Source organism: Rhinolophus ferrumequinum, chromosome X (genome assembly GCF_004115265.2).
Source record: "Rhinolophus ferrumequinum isolate MPI-CBG mRhiFer1 chromosome X, mRhiFer1_v1.p, whole genome shotgun sequence".
Classification (NCBI taxonomy): Eukaryota; Metazoa; Chordata; class Mammalia; order Chiroptera; family Rhinolophidae; genus Rhinolophus; species Rhinolophus ferrumequinum.
In genome coordinates this window covers 7,188,312-7,206,381 of record NC_046284.1, presented here as the reverse complement: position 1 = coordinate 7,206,381, position 18,070 = coordinate 7,188,312, and the positions used below count along the sequence as shown (strand labels likewise).

At 47.9% G+C, this 18,070-nt stretch overlaps 1 protein-coding gene across 5 annotated transcripts; it reads left to right on the top strand.

Moving 5' to 3' along the window:
• Positions 1–7,638: 7,638 nt before the first annotated feature.
• On the top strand, positions 7,639–13,250 carry PNMA5 (PNMA family member 5). 5 transcript variants are annotated; one of them, XR_004423914.1, is made up of 5 exons: positions 7,639–7,772; positions 8,652–8,787; positions 9,477–9,537; positions 12,157–12,307; positions 12,658–13,250. XR_004423914.1 is itself a non-coding variant. In XM_033114947.1 (4 exons), exon 4 carries the CDS (start codon positions 9,855–9,857, stop codon positions 11,187–11,189), a length of 1,335 nt encoding a protein of 444 aa, XP_032970838.1. In that variant the 5' UTR covers positions 7,639–7,772; positions 8,652–8,787; positions 9,477–9,537; positions 9,730–9,854; the 3' UTR covers positions 11,190–11,409. The 5 variants fall into 5 exon arrangements, 2 of the variants coding, with proteins under 2 accessions (XP_032970838.1, XP_032970922.1); XM_033114947.1 differs by lacking the exons at positions 12,157–12,307; positions 12,658–13,250 and adding an exon at positions 9,730–11,409; XM_033115031.1 differs by lacking the exons at positions 7,639–7,772; positions 12,157–12,307; positions 12,658–13,250 and adding exons at positions 8,427–8,437; positions 9,730–11,409.
• The last annotated feature ends 4,820 nt before the right edge of the window (positions 13,251–18,070 follow it).

The window sequence follows — 18,070 nt, the reverse complement described above, 5'->3', positions numbered from 1 at the left end:
CCAAACTTCCCCTCCCCCCACTGAGATGCTCTCAGCTGAGAAGAGATTTGACTCAGAGACCTTCCCAGACAGGAGTTTGTCAACCCAGGGAAAGTCCAGTGGGCTAGCCAACCTGAGCACAGGGCCTTCAGTGACCTCCTATTTTTCCGGTCTAGACTCTGTCCCAAGCTAGTGGAATGTGGAAACCCGCTGGCCACCTGGACAGATGCAGACCCAGGCTTGCAGTCAGCTGATGCTCTGCTCAGGTTTGGGCTCCTCTGTCTTTTGGGCCAGCATCATTGTCTAAGCTCCTTGAGAGGAGGTACAACCTCAGAGTATTTATAATGAAAAATCAGGGCCTCTTTTCTTGATTTAGAAAACGTCTCTCCATCTCTCCAGTTTCTGAGCCCTATGCACATTGGCTGGTGGACTTGTTCTTAATTGCCAAGTGATCAGAGTGGAACATTCCATTTATTTGCATAGACGTGCATCAGATTTGCTCTGGCGGGGGAAAAGTGATACAATGTGCCATGTACTGACATTAAATGTAAGCTGTTCTTCCTAAAGTCTAACCTACAGCATGGGACTTGGCACATGGTAGATACTGACACACAGGTGCTAAATGAATGAGTAAAAGAGAAAGAAAGGTCACTCCTTTGGGTGGGACTCATCCCTGAGTCTTGGTACAGGTCCAAGTGATGGAGTGCAGGAGAAAGAGGTCCAAGATAGGCTGGTTTCCCCACCTTCAAGATATACTCTGCCTTTAAGGGAGTTTTAGAACCAACATGCAAGATACTGACAGAAAACTTGCAAGATCAATGTTGATTTCAATCCAAAACAACCTCTCTCAATCCTAAAAAGGCATGGAATTCTGCAGACTCATGTAGGAGGGGGGATGGTTGCATTACACTTTTGCTTCTTTTTAATTGCCTAATGCTTTTAATCATACTTGCTTAACCCACATTAATGTACACAATTATAATAAATGTTAAGATATTACATCATCATTATTAAGGTTTTCTTTTTTAAGTGTAATAAGTTGGTATATTTGGCTGTGTGATTTATTTCCTCCTGTTACCTGAAGCCATTCTCTCCACAAAAGCAATACTTTAAAAAATGTTAAGTCTAAAGAGAAAAAAATAGCAAGATCTAAAAACTATGCATGCACAAGAAGTGGGAATTCTAGACTTGAAGTGGGAATTCTAGACTTATCAGGTCTTAAGACTATTTTATTCTTTTTTAATTTTTTTTTAAATTGGGGAATATTGGGGGACAGTGCATTTCTCCAGGGCCCATTAGCTCCAAGTCGTTATCCTTCAATCTAGTTGTGGAGGGCACAGCTCAGCTCCAAGTCCATCGTTTTGAATCTTTAGGTGCAGGGGACGCAGCCCACCATCCCATGTGGGAATTGAACCGGCAACCTTGCTGTTGAGAGCTCATGCTCTAACCAACTGAGCCATCCGGCCGCCCCTCTAGAGGCTCAGTGGCAGCTCGTTGTCTTCAATCTAGTTGTGGAGGGCACAGCTCACTGGCCCATGTGGGAATCGAATTGGCAACCCTGTTGTTAAGAGCTCGCACTCTAACCAACAGCCATCCAGCCGCCCAGAATATTCTTTTGGGTCCATCCTCCCCTTCATTACCACTGCAAACAAATGGCCACCTAGTCCTTATTGCACACTTGGAATGACCAGGACCACAGTCTCTTACAAGCCCCTTCTGTCTGTGGGCAGGCCCAGTTTTATAAAATACATACTTCAGTTAAATTCTGTTTCCCTTTACCGCCCACCGGTAATCTATAATCCCTCTCCTATGTGCCAGCTCCTAAAATAGACGAAGGTGCTTATCAAGTTCTCACTTTGTCAACTCTTCTCCCATTTAAACACCCCTGGTCCCATCAACTGTCATTTAACAGTAATTTTGAATACACATCTTCAAACACCCTCCTCAGAGTTGCCCTCCCACACACATCTGAACCCATTCCTCCAGATTTGTACCAATGGGCAAGGCTGTTTCATCTTGCTCATTAAGGCCAACGCCCCAGGCTGTCAGAATTCTGTTGAATCATCATTCTGCCTATCAAGTGATCCATGCTTCTGAGTTTTCTATCTGAAAAATACAGTTTGCATGTCATCTATGTCTTGATCCAGCCCAGGGACAGAATAGGGTGATCAAAAAATCAGTCCAAAGATAGAAGACATGACAGAAATCTCTCTACTACTGAGCAGGGACCTTGGGACCCAGTGTTCAATAGTTATTCAACTAGTGCCCCTGTAGCAACTTTCTCATTCCAACCTCAGCCACCATCTTGGCTACATGAGTACAATTGGGAAAGGAAGAAGAGATTTTATTACTTCAAAAAACAAGAACTGGGCGGCCGGTTTGCTAAGTGGTTAGAGCACAGTGCTCATAACACCGAGGTTGCCGGTTCGATTCCCACATGGGCCAGTGAGCTGTGCCCTCCACAACCACCGTGTTTCCCCGAAAATAAGACCTAACCGGAAAATAAGCCCTCGTATGATTTTTCAGGATGACATCCCCTGAACATAAGCCCTAATGCATCTTTTGGAGCAAAAATTAATATAAGATCCGGTCTTATTTTCAGGGAAACACAGTAGATTGAAAACGACTTAGCTTGGAACTGAGCTGCGTCTCCCACAACTAGATTGAAAACAATGACTTTACTTGGAGCTGATGGGTCTTGGAAAAACACACTGTTCCCCAATATTACCCAATGAAAATTGAAAAAACAAAACAAGAACTACATCCATAGTGCCTAACTAGATTATTTCCAGGATTCTTGTTAGTGACCGTATGCCCCCCTCCTAAAAAAACTAAAACCTAAAGGAAAAAAAACCCCTAAAAACCTGAAAAGAAAGATAGAAAGGAAGAGAGAGAGAGAGAGAGAGAGAGAGAGAGAGAGAGAGACAGAGAGAGACAGAAAGAGGAAAGAAAGAAAGAGAGAGAGAGAGAGAGAGAGAGAGAGAAGAAGAAGAAGAGAGATAGAGAGAGAGAAGAGAAGAAAAGAAAAGAAAGAAAGAAAGAAAGAAAGAAAGAAAGAAAGAAAGAAGAAAGAAAGAAAGAAAAAGAAAGAAAGAAAGGGAAAGAAAGAAAGAACAAGGTAGTGTTAGTTACTTTAAATTGTCAGGTCATATCTGATTCTATAAGCATCATTCTCAAATATGACATTTCAGTCAAAGCCTTGTTATATAATTAACCAACGTTTCCAATTGTGCCCTGTTAAGAAGGACAGCAGGCTCTTATTGAACCTAGGCAAATAATTGTATTGCCATGAAAATAAGAATGCTCAAAACCCCTATGTAATTCTTGTTCTGCTCAGTCTTGGGTTAACAGTCTCATGAACCCATCAGCTTCTTCACTAGAATTCTGGAAATTCTGGCTCAGTCCAGTGGTAGGATCTCAAAGCTATTGAAGCAATGCCATCAGAAGCTTGTGCCCCCAGAGCACCTGGAATAGCCCTTTCCATGGGGATCTGAGACAGTCACTTTTTCTTGAAGATGAAGCATTCCGGCCTGTAGTTGATTGCAAGCACTTTCAGGGAAGATTCAGTGTAAAACAAAAAATTATCTGTGAATGACTTAAAATGCCCATGGTTAAAGATCTGATGAGAGTTCATTACAAAAATCATGCAATTGACAAATTTGGTTGTTTCTGTGGCATGCAACACTTTAGAAGTCCAAGGCACTATCCATGACTATGGAGCCACTTTGTGGCATGCAACATTTTAAAAGATAACTAGAATTATGATTGATAATGCTATACTGTTGTTTAATATCAGGCAAAGCAGAACCAGGACATATTCTGGACAGTGACGGTATTGGCAAATCTCTAGGAACTTCATACAATTTCTGAAATATTTTTTTATTTTTATTTTTAAAATTAGTTTCAGCTGTACAAAACAATGTAATAGTGAAATATTTATATTAATAACATTTTGCCCACACGAATTTAACTTAGGGAGGGTTAGGCATCTCTTCTGATTGACAAAGCCTCCCATGCAATTCAATATATCAAATAAACCTAATTATTTCTAACACCTGTGATTTTCCAGGGTCCCTCAAAGAAGGTCGAGATCAAGAATACATCAATTAGGATTTGAGTTTAGGAAGGCAAAATATCAAAGTTGTTGGGAGGTTTGAACACTTGGCTAAATAATATCATGTGTCAATGAGAAACACTCCTTGGCTTTCCATTTAACCAAAGTGACAAAACATTTTAAAAGAAAAGATAGGAAGTAACGCAACTGAAAAGAACCTTAGTTCTTTCAAAACTGAAAAGGTTTGGTTCTCAAGCAATTAATGACATGATAAAGTCAACATGAAGGACAGTAAATTATTCTAAGACACAGAATCTTTGCTTTCTAGGCTGATTACTCAGAAAGCAAAGCAAAACAAAACAAAACCTTGGGTGGCTGGATGGCTCAGCTGGTTAGAGCACGAGCTCTGAACAACAGGGTTGCCAGTTCGATTCCCACATGGGCCAGTCAGCTGCGCCCTCCACAACTAGATTGAAGACAAGAAGCTGCTGCTGAGCTTCCAGAGGGGTGGCTGGATGGCTCAGTTGGTTAGAGCGCGAGCTCTCAACAACAAGGTTGCCGGTTCAATTCCCGCATGGGATGGTGGGCTGCGCCCCCTGCAACTAAAGATTGAAAACGGCGACTGGACTTGGAGCTGAGCTGTGCCCTCCAAAACTAGATTGAAGGACAACGACTTGGAGCTGATGGGCCCTGGAGAAATACGCTGTATTATATATATATATATATATATATATATATATATATATATTCTATCTATATATATATAATATATATAAATGCATATATATAGCAAAGCAAAACCTTTTACAGCCTCTTACTAAGAGCCTACCAATAATCTAAGTTTTTTTTCTCATTTTAACAAGGAAAATCAAATTCTAGTTTCGCATCAGTGTACTGCTTAATATTACAGCTCATTTTAAAATAGCTCATAAATAAACCCATTGAACTTTAGCCAGTTATGACCACAAGAAATAAAATTTATTTTCTACGAACCTTCTACAACTTTCATTTTGATTCAAGTTTTGTCCTGTTGGCATAAAAAATGTCCAAACCTGTAGATAATTTTTATAAGAATTTGTTTGAGCCAATCTGACAACATATGCCAGGAAGAAAGATCTTAAATGCTCCAGAGACTAACAATGTTGCAGCTTCTTTTATGCATTTGAAATTAAGGAGGGAACTAAGGAAGATTACATGGGGGTGGGAGGAAGCAAGGCCAAGATTGGATTACAGGAGAGGAAATAAGATTATGTGCTCTCTTGAGTGTGGTTTTGCTTCTGAGGAGTCTGAAAGGGGGTATTTCAAAGGTGTGTTGACCTAGATGCACAAGAAAAACGGACAGGGCTTGCTTAAAAACTAAAGAAGTTTTTTTAGATTCCTGTTTGGGCACAATTGTTCTTCAGCAGAGACCTCTTTCTTCCAGATACCGGCACCATTTAATAGTGATGCCATGGTAAGGAAATAGACTGGAATGCCCTGGGACTAATTCTCTCTGGCTTTTAGGCACTAAAAAGAAAAAGAAAAAATTCCATCAGGTCTGAATAAGCCAATTCATGGACAATTATGAAGTGAGAAGTTTCAAGACAGACACCTATTTCCTAACATTAGGTATGTCAGCGAGTAAGTTATAATTGGGAAAATAAAAGAGATGCAAATTTATTTGTAAAAAAAAAAAACTGAAGAAGTTACAGGCCTAAGGCATGACTGACTACCCACCATGGCCTGTCCAATTAGGAATTTATGATCACATCACCCTGTGAAGTTCCTTTCCATAGGACCCCTTTTTTCATCCATAGTCCTACGCTTTCGTCTTTGTCATTCTGGAACAGCCAGTCATTTTACTTTAGGACAAAATTAGTCGTTGTCCTTAACAAAAACACATCCTGCATACCTTATATACTTAATTTAGTATAAGGTTTTAAGTTACCTAAAGATCTTGAAACCTTTAGGGCTGACATACTACATATGAAATATAATTACTGTTAAAATAAAGTTTTGTCAGAATAAGTTCACTTTGAAATAGTACATACACATACATACACAAAAACATACATATAAAATAAATAATCCTGGCAATGTAATGTACAGCATGGTGACTATACTTAATAATACCATATTGCTTATTTGAAAGTTGCTAAGAGAGTCAATCTTAAAATTTCTCATCACAAGAACAAAAATTGTAACTATGTGTGATGATGGATGTTAACTAGACTTATTGGGGTGATCATTTTGCAATATATACAAAAATTGAAGCATCATGTAGTACACCTGAAGCTAATATAATGTATGTTTTCAGGGGTATTTCTTAACCTCCCAGGATCACAGGGCCAGCACACCTCTTTCCATGATTATCACCCTTTGTGATACCTTGTAATACCTATAATACCAAGTGGCTCAGTGGTGGTTTCATGGAACCACAGTGATCTGGTATGATGAGAACCCTCAGGTAAAATGTCCCACCTGGGGTCGACTCTCTGACAGCACCAGGTAACCATCTTTTCTTGGCATGGGAGATAGAGTTAACAGACTCTTAATAGTGTGTTCTTATTATGTAAGGCCTATTGAGGCCTTCTCAGACATAGCAAACAAATGTCGTTGAAGGGGAACAAACATGTTGCTCAGTAACCTTTCATTTAAAATTTTATTTCCTTTAAATATTTTTATTAAAGCATTATAGGACAGCCTGTTCACTTGTATCCCTAATAAAGGAAAAGAAATCTATTTTTTCACCAAAGGCGCATAATTTCTGGATCTGAAAAGTAATTACAGGCTTTAGAGCCTTGGTACTCAAAGCCTAGTCAGAGATCTGTAGCATTGGAGTCACCCAGCTTTCGAGAAACACAGACTCTCACTCACCCCATCCTCCTGATGCAAACATGCATTGTTATCAAGACCACTTTCCATTGTGCTACCTGTAGCCCCCTAACGCCCATTGTTGAACAGCGCATTTGGGTCCTGAAGGCCCCAGGGCAAATGTTCCCTGAGTGGAAGAAACCTTTCGAAAAGGGCAGGAAGCAGTTTGACTATTAGGTGGGTAATGGGTAAATCCACTTGCTCATAAAGTCAAGAGAATAATGGGAGAATGGAATCCTTGAATCCTTCTCTGTCTCTTGGTGAACTCCAAAAATTTCCATGCCCTTGGGAAATACAGGGAGCAGCTGTATTGTTGCCATGCTCCATTAGAACACAGCGGAAGAAAAAATAAACAGGGATCAGGACTTTTCTTTAGAAAGCACCCTCTGGGGCTTTAGTTTTGCACCCGGCCCTGTGATGACTTGCAATTTTCAAATTTGAGGAGGGGCACTGGTGATTGTTACCGCACAGCTCGGGTAGAGTACAGAAGAGACAATGTAACAAGAGCCACAATGGCTCCTGGGCCTGGCGTTCCACGTGGCAGGCCTGGTGGTCTCTTTGGAGATAACCCAAGGCCGGAGCAGTCCAGCTCTGCACTGCAATGTACACTCCCCCGCAGCTTGATTTGAACTCTCTGTCCCCACCTCCGCCAAGTGCATCGGGAGAGGAACAAGGGCTGAGACAAGGAGCACCCCCTTTCGAAGGGGGAGGAGGGTACCATTCTGCGATGGCGCAGGGACAAGCAGGCCGTGTGCCCCTGTTGGGGGCGCCAGGGTTTCTTATTTTATAGCCTCCTCCCCCTAACTCCTGGCCCAGTGTGCACCGGGGCTACAGAAGCGTGGTGGCTGTGGTTTTCTGGCGTCTGGCCTGCAGACATCTCCAGTAGGTAAGGAGTGGGGCCCTGAGCAACCCAAACCGCAGGACGTTGTCCCCAGTGGCCCTTGCCGTCTTCCTTGGCATCACAGGGGGCCCCCTGGAAATGGGATCCTACTAGATCAGGCTTGGCACCCCGCGGGCTCCCTGCCATTTACAGGCCATAGCAACCAGCCTGGGAACTGCAGAGGAACTGATTCCATGCCTAACCCTGCCCAGAGCCATTGCAGTCTGCATATCCAGAACAAATGGCTCTCGGCCTTGCTCTGGAAGGAAAGTGGCTTCAGCCCTTCCTCTCCTGGCCCCCGCCAACATCAACTGACCAGATGTATTCCTACTACAGAATGGGGGGTGTTTGAGGTAGGGGGTGTGTAACGGGTGGAGGTTTTAGGGAAGGGGGTTTAGTGTGGGGGAGGGGAGTTTAGGGGAATGAGAATAGGAATAGGAGTTGGGTTTAGGTGGGGGGCAGGGCTTGGATTGAGCTGTAGGGGTGGAGCTTGGTGTCAGGGGTTGGGCTTGGGTGGGGGCGGGGCTTGGCGTCAGGGGTTGGGCTTGGGGAGGGGCGGGGCTTGGTGTCGGGTTGGGATTGGGTAGGAGTGGGGCTTGGTGGGGGGGCTTGGATCAGAGGTTGAGCTACAGTGGGGGTAAGCCTTGGAAAGGAGTGTGACTTGGCAGTAGGTGGGTATGAGTGGGGGTATGAAATTGAGGGTGGGGACAATAATCTTAAAGTGGGATTCCTCCTGCTATAACAGTGGACCCCAGTGACAAGTTTCTTGTATCTCTGCACCAGGGTACCTGTGGCCAGCTCTGCAAACTTAGAATTGGCACAGCCTGAGCAGGGGCACGTGGGGCAGAACCCTATCAAAATACCTCTGCCTTGTCTTGGGGACAGGTCCAGTGGAACAGTACCCCCCCCATACACCCTGGGGCCAGGAACTGCCTGACTGTGGACAGCTGGAGAGTTGACTGAGTGTTGAGTGCCTGGGGCATCCCTGTATCCACACCAGCAGAGGGGCCTACTCAGCAAGGTGAGTGGTGGTGAGGAGGGCCTGTGTTGGGAGGAGCCTCTGTAACCCTGGCAAAGATCAGGAGGGGGAGGGGCTGCCTGCCAAGATGTACAGACTCTGCAGGGTAGGGTCATACCTAGACAGAGAGCTGTCTGTCTCCTGAAGTGTGGCACTGGTGACCTTTTCTGGGTCCCCTTTCTGCCCGATTCCAGCTCCCACACATTTTAAAATCATAAGCTCTTGATTTTTTAGCATTCCATCCTTGCTGCCCACCCCCATCTTCCCTCCCCCGAACCCCCCCTTGTTGCTGGGACACTACATTGGTTGGAGGCCAGTGACATCACCTGTTGCTCCTGGAGGGCCTTAACCTTACCACATGACACCAGTCTGCGATAGAAACCCATGGTCCACGCTGTTCTCAGTATCCATGGCAACACTGCAGCTTGTCACAGGCTCTCCACACCCACCAGTTTCATTGCATTGCGCAGAACTCCAGCCATCTTTCTCATCTGTCGGGCATTTTCTGAGAAAGAGGGGAACTCTGCATCTCCCTCCTCCTCCCTTTGCCCTGGCAAAGAGGTGCCAGGTGCCTGAGGCCTGAACAGCCCTGAGCCAGGGAGTGGAACGTTCTGTCCTCTCTTGCTTAGAGGGCTTTCTCAGTGTCCCCAGTCATCAGGCCGTGCCTCCTGACGCTGGCCTTTTTACTACAGGCACCTGCAGCACCTGCAGCAGAGTCCTTGGAATTTGAGAAGGAACCCACAGCAGGAGGAGGTCAGCAGGGAGGGCATGAGGTGGGGGGAGCTTGGACTGGGAGGCCCCTCTACAGTCTATACTCCACCAAATGACTAGGGGAGCCCTGGGAAGCAGGGACTGAATTCCTGTGAGTGGAAGTGGGGGAAGAGAAGGGGCTCTTGATAGAGGGGACTTGGCGATAATGATGCTTTCACCCCAATTGCATTACAGGCTGTGGAAACCTCGGACACTTCTGCCTTTGTGCTTGGCATTGGCTCAGAATTCACTGAGCTGTGGTCAAACTCTGAGCAGATTACTACCCCTAGTATTAGATCAGTTCATAGAAAGTGGAAGCAATGGCCGCTGTGACACTGTTAGAGGATTGGTGCAAGGGGATGGACCTGGACCCTAGGAAGGCCTTGCTGATTGTGGGGATCCCCGTGGAGTGTAGTGAGATGGAAATTAAAGAGACCGTGAAGGCAGGCTTACAGCCCCTGTGCGCCTACAGGGTGCTGGGCAGAATGTTCAGAAGGGAAGACAATGCTAAGGCCATCTTCATTGAATTGGCTGACTTTGTCAATTTCACTACGATACCCAGTGAGATACCAGGAAAGGGAGGTGCCTGGGAAGTGGTGGTGAAACCCCGTAACTCAGATGACGATTTCATCGCTAGACTGAACTACTTCCTGAAGGATGAGGGCCGGAAAATGGCAGATGTGGCCAAAATCCTGGGGTATAGCAGTGTCACTGAGAGCGTGGAGCCAGAGGGTTCTTCCCAGTTCAAACTGGCAGTTATTCAGCCTCTGAAAGAAACCATGTGGTACCGAAAACTTAAAGTGTTTTCGGGAAATACTTTCCCAGGCTCAGGTGAAGAGAACTTTGAAGTCTGGCTAGAGCACGTCACTGAGATTATGAAGGTGTGGCAAGTGTCTATGGTAGAACAGAGGCGCCGTTTGCTGGAGAGCCTACGGGGCCCTGCCCTGTCCATCATGAGGATGCTCCTGGCTAACAATGACTCCATGACTGTGGAGCAGTGCCTGGACGCTCTGAGGCAGATCTTTGGGAGTAAAGAGGACTATAGAACCTCACAGTTTAAGTTTTTTCAGAGCTTTCAGCTGTCTGGGGAGAAAACCTCTGTTTTTTTGCTACGGTTAGAGCCCCTGTTGCAGAAAGCTGTGCAGCACAGCCCCTTGTCAATAAGAAACACAGACATGATTCGCCTGAAGCACATTCTAGCTCGGGCCAATATGACCACCAGCCTCCGGGGCAAGCTTAAGCTCCTGGATCAGCGTGCGTGTCCTCCCACTTTTCTGGAGTTAATGAAGCTCATTCGAGATGATGAAGAGTGGGAGATCACCATGGCAGTGATAAAGGAGAAGCACAGGAATAAACAGAGGGACCGCAGTGCCTCTGATAGCCAGGTAGTAGCAGAAGCCACTGTTTCTGTACCTCAGGTCATTGTGCAGGCAGGGCCATATTGTGAGAATAGCACCCAGACCTTCCAGGAAAGGGTTGCCCCGAGCCTGAAGCGCAGGCGACTGTCAGGCCATGGTAGTGGGGAGGAAGCATATTCTGAGGACATATGCCCTAAGACTGAAAACGCACCTCCACCAAAGGAGGGTCCTCACTTTGCAGCAGAAGAGAGGGGAAACGAGGCAGGGGCTGGGGCCATGAGCCACCCCAAGCCCTAGAAAGCATAGGCTCAAGAGAACCGGGCACCCCTTCCCCTACCAGGCAGAAGAAAGGTTTTAACAAGGGGAAGGGGCAGTCCGCACAAGCAGCAGAGGACCTGAGTGGGGCAGAAGGGCAGGGCAGTCAGGACCAGGCCAAGCCCCCTCACCCTCCACCAGCTCAAAGGGACTCCACCCATGAAGCCGAACTCGGCTCATGGAGGGCCAAGCACACGGTCCGGAAGAGATACCAGCAACACAAACAAGGGGCCACCACACCCGGTACATGGGCTGCTCCAGCCACGGACAGGGACCCCACCACGGCAGAGGCTGATGGAGGTGCAATTGGGGGCTTTGGCCTCAGCCCCTTCATCTGGCCACCCCCAAACGCCCACCCTCTGTGCTCTGAGCTAAGAATGCCGACCGGCCGCCAGGCCACATGGGGCCTGGAGCAGCCTTCCCCAGGGCCGCCCCTGCCAGAAGGAGCCAGTGCAGGCGAGGAAGAGCTGCTGCACACACAGGTAGTGTCCCCCACCCAGAGGGGAGGCCGCAGGGTCCAGTCCGTCCTCGGAATCATTTACAGCGCTTCAGGGGAGCCCCAGGAAGGCAGCACCTCGAGCCCCTGTGCAAGTCAGGCCAGGAGACCCAAAGGTCCTGGGAGCGCAGCGCCAACCTACAGGCAGTTTCCTCCCCCTGCAGCCTGGATGGGCTATGGGGGCAAGGAGAGCGAGGACAGAGAAGAGCCCCAGGTGAGAGCCTAGGCCCAGCCTGGCAAGGGGGTCAGTGGGGACTTGGGTTAGTACCCCACAGCTGGTTTTGGTGGGAGTGGGTGTGCAGGGACTTTTGTTCCCAAGCAGGAGGAGTAATGGAGGAGGAGAATGAGGGGAAGGTAGAGGAAGAAGACAGGAGGAGGAGGCGAGCAGGGGAGGAGCGAGAGGTGGCGGAGGGGGAGTTGTTGGGGAGGTGTTTGTTGTGCTTGTTTGTGCAGAGCCACTGGAGACCTGGAGACGGCATGCAGAGAACAGGGACTGGGCTGGCGAACCACCACTCAGCAGCTGCCAAGGCCAGCTCCAGCCCCAAACCCTGCCAACTTGGGCAGCCGGCCTGGGAGCAGGCCTGAGCAGCCCGTCCCAGCCTAGGTGAGGGGCACCTGAACACATCTGCTATCTGCCGTGGACTGGGACATGTTAGGGGCCATCCCTGGGGGACTCCCATTCTCCGTCCCCTGGGGCAGGCTGCTCCCTGTGCTGGGAAGCCCCACCCCGTTTCTCTGTAGGCCCCACAGTGTCCCTCGTGTCAAGTAATCACCCCCCCACACACACACAGTTCCTGTGCAGAGCCGACAGGTGTGCGTGCCCCCGGGTGGGTGTCCTCACCGACCTGGGCAGTCACCTCTGGGCCCTGGCACGTGCTGTGAGCTTCCTGCCAGCCAAGGCTCTGCTCGTTCTCATCCAGTGTGGTGAGCTCAACCTCTGCTTTCTCCACGTAGGTTTAGGCCAACCGCTGCTTGTTCTTGTGGAGATGTGTGTGTTCTTGTCTGAGCAGTTACCCCCGCTGACCACCCCACCCCAGAGACCCCGAGCCCAGTCCCAGGAGACTGCAGGAAACACGAATGAGGGCATGGCCGGTGCTCACCTGTGACCTCAGGAAGGAAGAACTGCACCGGGGCCAGAGGGGGACTGTGTCTCACCCTGTTGTTCCTTATGACTCAGTTTCCTCGGCCTGGTGGAGTGTCCCCTGCTGTGTTTTCCAGCATCCTATGACTGTCCTGTCCAGACCATAGGGCAGGGCCAGACCCCAGCATGTGGGCCAGAGGGGGAGGGGTGCCCTGCCGTGAGTGGACATCGCCAGCGTCCATCATCCTGCAAAAGTCCATTGTGGGGCCATCAGGATGGGGGACTATGGCAGGAGGGTCTTGGTGTGTGGGGGGGTTGGCAGCTGATGCACCTCGTCAGGGACCCCAAGGAGGCGGGGGCAGGGGTCTGGAGACCTATGGGCTCTAGTGGACATTAGAAGTTCCTCTCTGTGGTTTTATTCCCTTTCTTCAATGGTTTCAGTTAAATGTTTATCTTCAATAAATGGTTTCAGCTGTGTCTCGCCTCTGATGTGGGCAGTTGAGGGAAAGGTCTGTTCAGGTCAGGGTTGGGGGGCAGCAGTGGCTTGGGACCCCGTGTTGCATTGGGGGATGGTGGGGTCAGGGTCCAAGAGGGGATGTCGGGTGCTTTAACTCCAAAAGTTGATCACCACCTAGGTAGCAATGTCCTATGGAACCAGGTAAAGGAAGTGAGTTGAGTGCGCCAGATGGTCTCAGTCAATAGGAGTCTGGTGGGTAGGGTGATTGGTTTGTTGGGTCTCCTGGGCATACACCGAAAGCCCCAAAAAACCTTGAATGGAGAACAAGTGCGTAACAGGCAGGATGGAGCCCAGGATTGGCGCTCCAGCATAGGTGTCTTTTAATAGCTCCCCAATTTATTCTCATGTCTATTCAGTGTCTGGAACTAGTGTGCCAGAGCCCTTACGATCTCTGTGGAAAGTCAGGAGATTCTGGATTCGGAAGATAAAGGACGGCCGCAGGAGTCTGAGCAGCAAGGGGAGATGTGCGCCTGCGCACGTGTGCATGTAGTGGAGCATGACAGTTTCCTGTGTGCGCCTGAGTCCGGCTCATGTGTGCGCCTGCGCCGGCCGCCATTTCCTGCAGCTGCGAGCTAGGGTTGCAGTGCCTATTGGGAAATGCGACAGTCCTCAAAGTGAAATGGCTGTCCTGGTCCAGAGCGGCTTCGGGAGCGCTTGTCTTGAGGCCTAACCCGCACTGGCCGACAGATGGCGCGCGAGGATCACAGATGGGCCTGTTCGCGCTTCTGGGTTGTCTTTATTCCCACTGCCCTTCCCCCGCTGGTCTGTTGGACTTGGTGTCCCACTGGCCTTAGGGTTAAAGCAGGCCTCTCTGACCATGCGTGGACCATCATCATAGCCCAGGCGGAGGTGGGAGAGAGGAAGGGAGCTGGGTGCCCACGAGGAACCAAAAGGGGCTCCTGTGGCCTGATCCTGTTTGGCAGGGTGCCCTCCTGTCGGTCGTCTCTGGACACTGGTTAATGGTCTTCGAACTGTCCAGAGGATGGGGATGTAGACACGCGGGGAGGGCAGCCATACCATCCACCCAGAGGGGGACTCCCTACCCACCCCCCCACACACATACACACACACACACACACACACGCCTGCTTGATCTGGGCTCTGGGGCTCCATGGGGAGGGGCTTAGTTCCTAAGAGTTGGGTGAAGGTGATGAGGGTGGGCAGGAAGATCATGGAGCCTTTCCTTATTCAGTGGTAGAAACTTAGTTCAAGAGAAATGAGGGGATTGCCCTGGTCACAGAGTTTAAAGCTAGCCTTTTAAAGTCTGGGACCTGTGCTCCTTTCATTACACTATACTGTTTCTTGCGTGTGGGTAGTTCCTGCCACCAAGGTCATGGTGAGCTGGGTGGGCCTGTTGCTCCTACAGTGTGTGCAAAGGTAAGAGAGGGGTGGGCTAAGGCTGGATGATTCTCCAAGTGTCTCCCAAACTGTCCTATTTGTTATCTCTCCTCTTGCCTCCCAGACACTTGTGGTGCTCCAACACTTTTATTCTGTTGTCATGCAGGATGTCATGCGGGGTCTCTGGTCCCGCTCCCCACACCAGAACGCAGGACATAGTGAGGCCAAAAAGGAACACCCACGGAGCCATAGATAGGGGAGTCATACCACTATATTCTTGCTGGTGGCTGGGTTGGAGACACAGGAAGCAGGAGCCACATGATCCGCAACCTGCCGTCCGCTTCTCTGCTAACTAACCTCACTTGCTAACTGCCATCCACCTCTCTGGAATCCTCAATCCACACTCCGCCCTTGCTAGCTTAGCCACGGCAGTTCTATCAGTGGCTAATGGCTAACTGGTTACAGCTGATGCCTGACTAGTCACAGCTGATGGCTATCTACTACCCGAGCCAGCACCCCTCCATGTGAGGCCCGGAGCCTGGAAACGGCTCTCTGGGACTCCGTCCCCACATCTGTTTAGAAATCTGATATTACTATTCATGCCCAGACAGGCCCTCTGTATTGTTTAACTAAAGGTCAACTGTTATACTTGGGGTGACATCGTGGTTATTATTCTCCTGTTGTCTCCATCTGCACCGTATCTTCCTGGTCCTTTGACACTAAAGCGAGTAGTTTCTGTGTTGGCATTGGTACCGAACAGCTGTCGATGTAAGAAATATCCACACCTGTAGAGAAGTTTTATAAGAGTTTCTTTTGCCAAACTGATGACACATGCCTGGGGGCAAGATCTCAAGTGCTTCAGAGAATAACAGTTTTGCAGTTTCTTTTATGAATTTGAGATTAAGGAGGGAACATAAGGAAGATTAAATAAAGGTGGGAGAAAGCAAGGCAGGGATGGATTACAGGATAGGTAACGTGATTCCGTGCTCTCTTCAGGGTGTTCACCCTTTAGAAGGAGGGGTTGGAAAGGGGGCATTTCAAAGAGGCATAACCTAGATGCACAGAAACAATGGACAGGGATTGCTTAAGGCAAAAATAATTCTTTTACTAAAGAAGTTATATTCCTAGGGTGTGACTACCCACCGTGACCTGCCCAGTTAGGAATTAATGATCAGATCGCCCAATAAGGTCACTTTCCATAGAACCCCTTTATTTGTCTACACAGTTGAGAGGGTCCAATGTCATCTTCCTTTCCACAGGTTCTGCTGCTCAGCCTTATTTGATTTTTATTCCTTTTATCAAAACCCCTCTGTGGCTTAAGGCCAGGCACAATGAAGGCCATTTGAGGTTTATCTTTCAAGTCCTAAGAGCCCCCATTTCCCAGAGCTCCAGCAATGCAGGAAGAAGCACTGCCCCCAGCCCATATTTCATCTAGAAACTGACCTTTCATTTTGAGCTAGGCTTTCCCCTTCCCCTTGTGCCCCATATCTGGGCAAGGTGGTAATAAAGCCTGTACACTCCCTATTTTGGCCCCAGGGAGAGATTTGAACCATGCATGCCCCTGCCCACATGTGCAAACTCTCACCTTGGCCCCACTTCCTAACCACAGTGAACTCCCAGACCACTCTCTTTTCCTTGCCTTTTTTCCCCCACAGGCCATTTCAAAACTGCTTGAGAGGTGTGTACTGCTTTCCCCAGAACCCTCACTTATGTAAGTAATGAAATTTTTCTTACCCTCTTGGTATCATCAATCTTGACATGCAAACCAAATTTTAGGTGGGGGTTGTCAAGGAAAGAACATCCAGCCTAAGAAAAGTCCCATAAGAGTGATTTGATAATAAAAAAATTAAGAAAAAAAGTTTATTTGAGCCAAACTGATGACAATTGCCAGGGTGTAAAATCTCAACGGATTTGAGAACATGCTCCAGAGAATAGGAGTTTTGCAAATTTTTTTTTATACATTAGAATCAAAGGAGGAGATGTAGGGATGGTTACATGAAATCCACCGGTGATAGATTAAGGGGCCAGGAGAGAGCAAAGAGGGGAAATCTCTGTGTGGGATAAAAAGTAAAATGGAGAGACACACTTCTTTTGCATTGGTGGGTGCAGGGTGCTCAATGTTTATAGTCCACAGAGGTGATATGTGGGCAACAAGGTAACATTGTGGTCTCGTGCTCTGGTGGTGGTTGTGCCTTTGAGGAAATTGGACAAGAAAATTACTCTGACATTTCAAAGGTATGTTATCTTTGATGCACAAAGGAATAGACTATTTCAAAAGTAAAGATTGACTTTTGTCAAGGAAGCTAAAAGCTAGTGTTACCGACTCCTTGGGTTCTTGTGATCTCCCAGGATGGAAACCAAGAGATCACCACAAGAAATTTCAGGCACGAGGCAAAGGGTAGTTAAGCCACTGCACAGGGGAACCAACACCGAGAAAGAAAAGGTTTGGGTGGCTCCTCGAGAGAAGTTGGGGCAGGGTTTTTAAAGGGGAGGGGAAGTTCTAGGGAACTGAGAGAGAAGTCCGTTTCTTTAGTCACAGGTAACACTTTTTCACATCAGACTCCTGGGAGCCAGCAGCTGGTTGCAGGTACGTTGGAGTCATTCCCTCCTTCTGCAAAGCAGACTCATAAATTCTCTTTGCGGTTCTGAATATATCCCCTCCTGCTTGGCAAAGAAACAGCATGTCCACAACACAAAATTATCCTGTGAGAACAGAAGGAGTTGAGCAAGAAGAGCGGTTAGCAAGTGGACAAAGGCCTGCTTGAGAATTAAATTATTTAATTCGGCTGCCAAAATACCAGGGGCATTAAAATTACAAGGGGCTTGGTTACATTATGACATGACTACCCAGTCTGCTTTTAGTTAGGAATTTTTATTCTCAGATCATCCTGTGTAGTTACTTTTTTTAAAATAAATTTTATTGGGGAATATTGAGGAACAGTGTGTTTCTCCAGGGCCCAGCAGCTCCGAGTAGTTGTCCTTCAATCTAGTTGTGGAGGGCGCAGCTCACTGGCCCATGTGGGAATCAAACCGACAACCCTGTTGTTCAGAGCTCACACTCTAACCAACTGAGGCATCCGGCCGCCCCTGTGTGGTTACTTTTGATGTCTGAGTTTGTAAGGCCCACTATGCAGGCATCCCCTGAGCTTGTCAGGTTTAGTATGTGGCCCCTTTTTCATCCACAGGGTCTATCTGTCTCTCAGTCCACCATAACAACAGTGAAAGCCATATGGAAGTCTATGAAACTGCACCCCTCCCCCCAGCCAAGAGAGTAAATTACAAACAATATCACAGCAGGCATGGCAAAGATTAGAGCCAGTCTTAAAGATCTAAAGGATCTTTAGGCGAGATGATCCCCATCATATCTCCATTTACTTTGCCAGTCTATTTGCTTAAGAAATTGAATGAATTCTAGAGAATGACTATATACT

Coding starts and splice junctions, on each gene's coding strand:
- PNMA5 (XM_033114947.1), top strand. CDS start 9,855: ATGGCCGCTGTGACACTGTTAGAGGATTGGTGCAAGGGGATGGACCTG.